Genomic DNA, 10,271 nt, shown 5'->3' on the forward strand with positions numbered 1-10,271 from the left:
CTATTTTTAACAGAAAAAATGAACGAAAATATAAAATTTTGAGAAATTTAAAAACGAATGGAAAAAAAACTTTTGCAAATTTCGACCATGAGAGCAACAAAAGTTTTTCATACCTGTACTACTTGCCTTTTTGCATTTCAATTCAAATATCCAGTGTTGCTGTGTCTTATTTTGATTATATATTATCTTTCTCATACTTTTATTAACGCTAAAAATATAAAGCATACAGAAACAGAACAAAATTAAAACAAGCATAGGTAAAAATAGTTATAATTCGGTGTAAAATTCCTAGAGGTGGATACTTAATTTAAGGTGCTGGCTACGATTTTTATAAGAACAAACTATATAAGAACATGAAGCTTCGATGGCCAAAATATTAAAAACAAGTTAAGAATATTTTAAAGGTTTTATTTTTACATAATTGTTCCCGTTTCATATCAGACAATATATATTTCATATCAGGACAGTGTCTGCCTATTGCTATATAATAATGCTGATGCTATATAAAAATGTTTTTCTTTTCCTCTTTCTGACCAATCTTGCTCCACATCCGTCTCAATCCAAGGTAAAAAAGCTTGTGAATTAAAATTGGCGAGTAATCAAATGATATTACTCTTATTTAAAAACAAAACCTTTAAGGCTTTGCGGTCTTTAAAACACCCAATTTCTTAGAAAAAGGACAAATATACTCACAAAAGGGTTAAAATAAGAACACGCTAAAAACACTAATTTTGGATGTTCTTATAAAAAAAGTGTCGGTTTTTTTTTCACGAATTTTCTCTGCACTTTAAGGTTGAAGCCCTAATATTTTCGGTCGCACATAAGGTCGTTTTCAAATCGAGTGCCGTGGGTGTCATTTAACTTTCACTTAAATATAAATAGGGGAGTGGCAAGAAAGTTCATATAACTTTAATTAATTTAGATATGCCAATGCCTAAACAGCATTGGTTCATTATATGCAAATAATTTAGCGAACGACTTCTTGAAAAAGAACATAAGATCGCTGAAATCGTTGAAATAATACGGTATACATCTATACATACTATTAAAGGCCGGTTTCCACTTTCGCGCGAAATGGGCGACAGTTTTTTTTGTCTGAAGAAAGGATTACGTCATAAATAAGTTTCGCTCGAACAATAAAAAAGTTGAAGGAAGTTCATCCGTTACGTCCATTTTAACCAATGGAATTGCTTCATTTTTCAACCAACCAATGACCTTACAAAAACGTTTAAAAGTTTTCGCTCATGTCGCGCGAAGGTGGAGAGAGGCCTTAAGGTTTAAATTTTATCATCGTTCTAGTCAACAATAAATATCATTACCCTTGAATATTTTCTAAATAAGTTTTATAAATCTCTATCATATTCTTCAATTAAAAATACCATAAATACTTTTTCACCCTAAAATCTTTTAAATAATTTTCTCATAAATAATTTCTCATACCAATAATATAAACATTTAAAAACCGTCTCTTTTTTCATTTTAAAATTTTTAAAAATTTGTATAAATTCTAAATTGTCTAAGCTAAATATTAAATGCATATCGTATATGATTGATTCAAGGATTTCTTCCTTTTTAAAAAGTTCGACGCTGCACAAGCAATCTGGGAAGATTCATATTAATCTTAGGTTCCAAAGAAACGGGAGGGGGCGGTCGAATAAACGCGGGAATAAAATATTAATAAACGGGGGGCTAATTGCCGGGGGGATCGGGTTGGAAATTGTAATTACGAAAACCCAAAAATAAGGTAAATATAGGTTAAAATCAGGCTATTTAGAGCAGAATAAGAGGCTTTCTTTTTGACAGCTGAAAATATTCTGGGGGGTCCTAATAAGGGCCGGAAAAATTTTCGGAAAATTAACAAGCGAATTCGCGAGAAAACTAAAAATGTTATTTACCTAAACTTTTCATTACAGAAAGAAGAAAGGCTAACTTATATTTTGAGCTATCATACTCTAAATTTACTTCACGTGTTATGAAAAAGTTACTGTATGAAGAAAATTCGAAAAAGATCCAATCCCCGGCGTGTCATAACAAAGACTTGTACAAAATTAAGCTACTTTAATGGGATAAAACTTTCGCGGGGATTAAACTTCGCGGGTGGCACTATTGGGTGGCAATATTTTCACGATTTTGCGACTTATACTGTCAAATCATGCATTTTCGTTGTTGAAATACACATTATTAGCGCTTCTTTGATGCCAGTAAACATTCAAAAAGTATTTTGTTTGACATATTTTGAGTTTTATTTAGAAATATTTCGCAGATGAGGCGGCCCTTCCAAATTTCCATTGGGACTTAATTTCACGGATTTTCGCGGATGACACTCAAATCCGCGAAATCCGCGAAATTTAATCCTCGCGAAAGTTTATCACATTAAAGTATCGGAAGAGGAGCCTACAGGTCGCCTTCGACTGCGGTCGCAAACTTCCTACTACTCAAATACAAAAGTGTATAAATACTATTTCCGATCGTGAATAAAGACTCTTTGTATAATGCATCAAAATTGTTCAAAGATAATATTTCAATAAAATGTTGGAAAATAGTGTAGCTAGACTCAATATTATTTATTTACCTCAAAAATTATTGAGCGCAACGACTGCCTCGTCTTAGATCTATTACCATTACCAAGGTGATTAAATCCCTTGAGACTTTAAGTGGTTACTTTTTAAATAGAGTGAACTTCTCATGTTCAAAGATAATATTTCAATAAAATGTTGGTACCTCCATAGTGTAGCTAGACCTAATGTTATGTACCTCAAAAATTAATAGAAGAATAATTCATCATCCGCCAAACTCTTCGTTTGGTTGAAATATCCTCGATCATAAAGCACCTCGTAAATCTTATTCTGTGACCCGTACGTCTGCGCTTTTGACGCGTAACACATTTTCAATTGTTTCTCCGCTATTTTCTCATCGCATTGTACAGGATGATAAATATGAACTAAACCGGGATCAGGTGCGCGGAAAACGTTATGTTTTTCACTTAACACGAATCGGTCATATAAATCAACATCCTCCATTCCCCAACCCTGTATCGTGGTATCAAAACCACCAATCAAATCAAAATCACGACGATACTGACATGTGATCCCAAACGCGTATTTCCGCCAAAAACCAGTATCCTTAGAATAATAAAACACAGATTCTGGCTTTTCCTGTTTATAGTTAGCCATCTCTGGATCGAATTGGCTGAACACGATCGGATAATAAATCTGCTGATCTAAAATAGTATTTGATCGGCAACGCTCCATAAAAGCGCTATCAAACTCTAAATCAACATCGCAGAAAAACAACAATGAAGTTTTATCAAATTGAGCCACGCCTACCGTCAAAGCAAGCGCCCTTGAGAAGCGCCCTTCCATATTGATCCACTTGAGATTAGCACGTGTGTATTTTTCTTTCAAAGACTCGAAAATGATTTTATGTTCGGTTGAATTATGACCCTCATCAGGGAAATAAAGGATAGTAAGCGAGGCCTTTTCCTCTTGATGTAAACAAATTCGTTCAAAGTTCCCCATAAACCTCTTAAATTGGACCAACCTTCCAGCTAGTGGAAGCAAGAAATTGATTGGTTCCTGAACACGTGTTTGCTCATCTTCCGCATACATTAAACTAGTAAAAGGTTGCTGCAAATAAGCGTGATGACGGACATGAACCGTCATTCGACGTCTATTATAACCGACATGTCGATGATATTTCATCAACAAATCTAACATATACTGCATTCCGTATCTAGGATGATATCTCTTATAACCATGGTTTAACCTCTTAAACTCTAACGTGCGATGTAAGACTTTACGAGCCTCTTTATTGATAATGGACATGGTTTGACCAAGGACATGATTCAGTCCATCTTTCACTGGATTTAACATTCCAATCTCCGGTGCATTAGTTTGGTAGGAATACACTTTTCTAGGAGTAAACATCTCCCAGTCTGGTACTTCTTTAGGTAACATCTTCTGGTTAAACATTTTACGATCTTTGAGACGAGCCAATTTGTCATCAGACTGCTTGTCAAGATCTGGAAGAAAACAACAAATGTTCTTATGGATCATTTAACAAGTTGTGCGGTGAATATTTTGAGTCAGAAGAGACTTGTCACTTTCTGTTATCTAAGTAACAGAAAGAAATGCAAAGCTTGACTAATTGTCACTTGAAAATCAGAAAATTCTTCTGGTGAAGCGCTCCCTGTGAGCGTAGTGTGTCAGCATAGGAGTTACGAAGTTCTCAATAAAAAGTTGTAATAATACTAACCTTTTGTCAAAAGTTTCTCTACAATATCGAGTTGCCTTTGATGCACCACAACATCATAAGAAGTCTGTTGAATCTTCAGCTCCATGAAATGCGTGTGTAACCGGTACATGAATTCCGGTCTTTTCAACGGATGTAGAGTGACTGCATTACGGACAGCCTTGGTATCTAAGTTTGTGGTGTAAGCTTTGGCACCTGTCCGATTGTGATAGAACAGTGACTGCATCTGTAAGAAATTAAGAAAAAGCAAGTAAAGAATTAAACAAGGTGTCAAGATATCGGTTATCAGAAAAAAGAAGCAAAGCAAGTTGTAATAAGAAAATTTCAAATAATGTCAAATGCGAGTCGGAGAATACATAGTACAGAAATTCTATGCTTGCTGTAAACATAATCAAATCAAATTCTCAGGAGTTCATCAATCCAAATTAATTCAAAAAATGCACCACTAAAATGACTTCAGAAATATCAAAATTTATATAAATATAAAATATTCTGTATTTTTTTCACCCAATGCGTCACCTGCAACGAATCAGCTACAGCTATTATAAAATTGACGTGGTGTCAAAAGACAACGATCATTATAATACTGGTGAAAAATAGAAAGAAGAATAGCTCAAACTTACCTCGAAAGCCCATGTACAAGAAATTCCAACAAATTTCTTGATACATCTTCCAACTTCCACATCTTCATGAGTTGTGTACAAATTCTGCAAACAATGCTCCAAATAGGGAACCACTTTCCTCAAAGTACTCGCACTAATAATCACCCCTGGTCCACCCATACAAAAATTATCACCTAGCCCTAAACCCAGTTTTCCTTTCTCTTTTTGAATACCAACACCAGCTTGACCTATATACAGATCATCACTGCTGTTTAATTGGCGTAGAAACTGCTCCATTTTGTCCGTCCGTATGTACACATCATCGTCCGCGCGTAAAAACCATTCGAAATCATCAATGAAATTATCATGCATGTATTTTAACATCATCATCGACTTTCGTTGCGGTGGGTATGAGTCATCAACACCGGTCAGGGAAACTACTGGAAGGTCATCCCTATGAGAACTACTACTGGCAAAAAACATCATTTTTCCTGGCATTATTTTACCCCATGTTTCATAAACAGCTTTGGCACGCGTATCTAAAAACTTCTCAGCAGTCATAACACCAGCAAACAATAACTTCTTTTTCGGTAAAGCAGCATTTTTTGAGGTGGCTGCTATATCTTTAATATTTCTCCGTTGCATTGTAGACTCTGTGTTTTGTTGACATCTTGGTATTAAGCCATAATACAATGACGGTGAAATGAGACCAAGAAGTGCTCCAATAGAACAATAGAAAAGAGTACGCAAGTATCTTGTACCAGCCATTCTTCAAGTCAGATTCTCATCCAAAATTATCCTTCATTTTTTTATACTTTTATAGCTTTTACCTAAAAATATATTTAAAAAACAAGGTTAAATCTGGTCAAAGCAAGGTTTTTGTCAGAGAAGGAGGATGGAATTTACCCAGAAAATTAACAAATACTCATGAAACTTTGATGAATTATACAGAATTTAAACATGGAAAAGCCTCTTTAACATACTTCACTGAGACGGAAGAATCTTAACACTGGGTTTAAAGTAATAAATCTTGATAAGTGTGAAAAAATAGGCAGACTTGTAGAGGAATGCTGTTTGATCCAAAGAAACTTTTGTAAATAGTTAGAAAAATTCACATTTGGTCACCTCATACAAGAAAAGTATAAATTTTTACATTTTAAATTGAAAAAGGCCATAAATCTAGTAATAGATTACTGTATGTAAAAGTAAAGTACACCAAGTTTCAACATAAAATTATATTTTTGACAGAAAAAAATAATTATTTGAGCTGTGTAAATTTTCGTACATACAAAGATATCATTTTACTAAAAAATGGATACAATAAAATACTGTTGTTTTCCTTTTATTTAAATTATGTGTAATAATAGATTGTCGTGAGAAAACAGCAAGAAACATAGATACATAAAGGAATTGAATGAATATTAAAAATGAAAACAAATTTGTTTGTTGTACATTTCTTTATTGAGGCCACCTGTATAAATATTTGTTATACTTATACATAAATTTTTTGATTACAATTTGTAATATAATGGTAACTTGTCATATAAATTACATATTTTTAGCAAATCCATACTTGAGACTATGCAAGACATGCAATACAGAAAAAAAAGTCCGAATTTAAGAAGAACATGTTATGTCAAATTGAATGAACTTCAGACACTGATTTCGAAGACAGTGAAATAGATTTTACAGTACTTTTAACATATATTTTCAAAACTACTAAAACCTTTCTCCTTATTGTAAATCAACTTACATATAAATATATAAATTGGGTAAAATATGGTCATTTTAAAACTAACTTTTAAATTCTATTCAAAGCAAAGAAGCATTGTTAAGAAGATTGAAAAGAAACTTATTTCCTGCAAAAATACCATGAATTTCTTGGAGTTAACTACACATTAGTGTATACAAATTACTTTAGATGTAACTCAGAAAAGGTTTCTTAAAAATTTGATTATGATTCTCAATACCACTTAATACATTAAAATACCTCTCAAAGTATAAACCAAAGCATACAAAACAAACAAAAAAAAAATTAAATGAGTGAGCATGATCCATAACAACCACCACCAGCATCACCACTGTGTATATTACCAGCACTCAACCCAATATTTCCTTTAGCATTATCCTTTTCCCAAAGTCCAGGTGTTTGCAACACTTTCTCAACCAGTTCCTCGAAAGCACATTCAACTCCGTCCTTAGTTTTGGCACTTGCCTCAATAAAAAGCATCGAGTGACGTTTAGCAAACTGTAATCCCTCTTGTCGTGTAACTTCTCTGCCTTGCTTATCAATTTTATTTCCAACCAACATTTTCACCAAGTCCTGTTTTGTAGCATATGTGTCACACTCTGACAACCAGTCCTTCAATTTCTCAAAAGTTTGTCGCACACTGACGTCATACACAAATACAACACCCTGGGCACCACGATAATAACTTGGTGTCAGTGTACGGAAACGTTCTTGACCTGCTGTATCCCATAATGCAAGTTTTAATTTGTTTCCATCGATATTAACAGTTTTGACCTTGAAGTCTACACCGATGGTTGCACTAATTTCTGGATCAAATGTGTCATCTGTGAAACGAATCAACAATGATGATTTTCCAACCCCACTTTCACCAATGATGAGAATTTTTAATGTAGTCAAAATATCAGCTTCCATTTTTGTTATGAACCTTTGCATAATGAGTGAAACGCATTTATATAACAGGTTAACCGTTTTCACGATGCATTACAAGAAGCCCCTCCCTAAAATAGAACTTACATTTAACAAATCTTAAAATTATATCCCCTTATTTATATAGTACCTTATAACAACACTTTTCTTAGTCATTCTTAACCACGATTTAAACAACACCAGTGGTATAGTTAGTACATTTAAATAAAGTATATTAAAAAACCAAAAGGTGACTATAGGGGATGCCAAAAGGCTCCTCTGATTGCCTTTACTTTTTATACTTGGAAATTAGAATTTTTCAGCCAGAGAGAGCAAAATTATATCTCAACCTTTTAGTGCTCTCTTTGATTGCACAATTGTTCCAAATAAATTATCCTTAACAAACAAGGGGCACCAAAATAACAATTTTAGGAAATCACGTCCCCAGTATGATCAGACATTGATGGGGTGGGTCCTTAAAAATGCTACTGGTTTCTCTCATGTTTTTCAAGCTGCGGGAAATCAAGAAACTGCAGAAGGAGGCTGGATATTGCTGAGAGGAAAAACATAGCCCAGGCAGTAAAATTGGCAGTTGAAGTTTTCATACCTTAAATAATTAGAAAACTAATTCTGGACATGTTCATAAAACATAGGGCGAAATGTTACACTTTGCACCATTGATTTTTAATTTGTTACTGATTTATCTCTCATTCTTTTCAAGACAAAAGACTTTGGTTTTTCAATTGTAAATAGATGATATTTTGTAACTGTCCAGGTTAGATTTCTAAATAATAAGCGAGGCTTAAGATATTAGCTCCCAAAGTCAGGCAAGAAAAATGATAAAAATGTAATAACTGGAAATTTTCCCAAAATGATAAATACATAATATCTCTGGAAGTAATGCATATTTTACTATGAAACTTTCACAGATGATAAAAATATAACTCAGGAGTGTTTCTAGCTTTTCAAAACTGCTGAAATGGTTTTATGATAAAACTGTAACAGTTTGAAATTTTAATTTTGTACATTTTTATCACTAATTTCAAGGAAATGGTTTGGGTCTACTTGATTGCAATAAGTTTAAATTGCAAGTCAAATCATTGATAAAACTGAAACATTGGTTTATTTTCCAATAATCAAATAAATTCCTGATAAATAAGTAACAGTTACTTTTTGATCCCATATCTTTTCAAGAAGGGTGTTACATTACTTGCCTAAAGCTACTGCCACATTACCAATGCTTCAAAATTATCTTTGTTTTTACAGAATTGTAAATAATCCATTAGAACCTTAATAGTTGATAATTTAGTAACAAAGTTACAATTTTATCATTTTCCTTGTTTGTGGAGTATATTTTTGAAATTTTTTGATGCAGTCCTTTTTGTTACATCATTATCATCATTTTCACCAATTTTCAGCAAGATTACTACTGCAATACTTACCAAGTTATTGATAAAAATATAAAAAGCCATTTTTCAATGTGTAACATTTCGCCCTATGTTTTATGAACATGTCCTTCTGTTAATTTCCAATTTTTGTGCTTGGCTGGACTATATCAAACCAGGTCAGGGTCTGCATGCCTCTACACACTTGCCAATCTTTGATTAACAATAATACTTCAGTGAAGAAAATCAGATCATAGAGTCTGCTAGTCTAGATTAAGACTTAAACAAGCTACATGCTGAATGCCCTTACCTGATAGAAAATATAGAAAATAGAAAACATGGCAACAGTAATAAGAAAAATACAAATTATAGAAAATTAGAAAAAAATAGCCAATCCAATCCAACATTCCAAGAGAATAAGCCAATCGCGAGAAATGCTCATTTTCCCTAAAATAACAGAAGGGAATTCCCCCAATAAAGAAAGTCTGATTTTCATGGCCAAGCGGAATTTACCAGAGAAAACAGCTTCATCAACTTTTTGAAGAACCTTATTCTCTATATATTTTTGCCAAAAATCAGAAAAAACAAACGAAGCTATTTCACACGAGCGAAAATAAAGATGACTGTTGAAACAGCGATGGAATACCTACAGTGGCAAAAGGTTGAATATTTTGAGATTTACTGTTTTAAGTTTTATTACCACGGCAACTTTAATGGAAAGGGGAGGGGTTCATAAATAAAATTTCCCAAAATAGATGTACAACACTGTTGACGCACTCGATTATCTGTGTTTTGTCCGGTGCCAAAAGTGTTCCTGAGCCACACCGGAATACCTTTTGTCCGGTGTTAGTTTGGTGTTAATTTTTCTAACTTCTGGACACCAGACAGAAGTGTTTCATGCATGTCTGGTGCATTGACAGGGTCATATTGACGTTGAAGCCTGAGTTTGGATGGCTGAACATCATATAATCAATTTATCTTTTACAACGCAGATGTTACCTACGTAGGTACACCATAACTTTCAAAGTTTTCGAGCACTTTCTGAAAGTAACTTTTTTAAACTATTGAGCATAACTTTTGATCTAAAGAATGGAATTTAATAAATGAATGATCGAAATTCATTTTTATTTTTCTTCTTTCCAATACAATATGGAATGGGAAGGGAATGGTTCTTTTAAAATATTTAAGATCTAGAGAAAATTAGTTTTAAAAAGGAAAAATTTTTTGTGGTGCACCCGGTATATATTGTTTATGTTTGATATTTTGTTTTTAAAGACCAGCGTACAGCCATTTCGAGAAAACAAGATGCATGTTGCGGTTAGACGAATCTACGGTACAAATGGGATATATTATGGTGTACCTAGGTAACATGTGTTG

At 33.4% G+C, this 10,271-nt stretch overlaps 2 protein-coding genes across 2 annotated transcripts; both read right to left on the minus strand.

The window, feature by feature from the left end:
- Window positions 1-1,138: 1,138 nt before the first annotated feature.
- On the minus strand, window positions 1,139-5,679 carry LOC136813036 (chondroitin sulfate synthase 1-like). The gene is made up of 3 exons (XM_067069547.1): window positions 4,875-5,679; window positions 4,255-4,477; window positions 1,139-4,021 (listed from the first exon to the last, which is right to left on the minus strand). The coding sequence occupies exons 1-3, from the start codon at window positions 5,619-5,621 to the stop codon at window positions 2,763-2,765; spliced, it is 2,229 nt and encodes a 742-aa protein (XP_066925648.1). The 5' UTR covers window positions 5,622-5,679; the 3' UTR covers window positions 1,139-2,762.
- A 394-nt stretch (window positions 5,680-6,073) lies between these two features.
- LOC136813037 (ras-related protein Rab-18-like) lies at window positions 6,074-7,565 on the minus strand. The gene has a single exon (XM_067069548.1). It carries the CDS (start codon window positions 7,534-7,536, stop codon window positions 6,889-6,891), a length of 648 nt encoding a protein of 215 aa, XP_066925649.1. The 5' UTR covers window positions 7,537-7,565; the 3' UTR covers window positions 6,074-6,888.
- Between the last annotated feature and the right edge of the window lie 2,706 nt (window positions 7,566-10,271).

This window comes from Clytia hemisphaerica, unplaced genomic scaffold (assembly GCF_902728285.1).
Source record: "Clytia hemisphaerica strain Z4C2 unplaced genomic scaffold, Clytia hemisphaerica genome assembly, whole genome shotgun sequence".
NCBI lineage: Eukaryota > Metazoa > Cnidaria > Hydrozoa > Leptothecata > Clytiidae > Clytia > Clytia hemisphaerica.

Excerpts from the sequence above, each read along its gene's own strand:
- LOC136813037 (XM_067069548.1), bottom strand. The coding sequence starts at position 7,536 with ATGCAAAGGTTCATAACAAAAATGGAAGCTGATATTTTGACTACATTA.
- LOC136813036 (XM_067069547.1), bottom strand. The coding sequence starts at position 5,621 with ATGGCTGGTACAAGATACTTGCGTACTCTTTTCTATTGTTCTATTGGA. Across the intron at positions 4,478-4,874 it reads CTTGTACATGGGCTTTCGAG|ATGCAGTCACTGTTCTATCA; the intron begins GTAAGTTTGAGC and ends AATTTCTTACAG. Across the intron at positions 4,022-4,254 it reads AGAGAAACTTTTGACAAAAG|ATCTTGACAAGCAGTCTGAT; the intron begins GTTAGTATTATT and ends GTTTTCTTCCAG.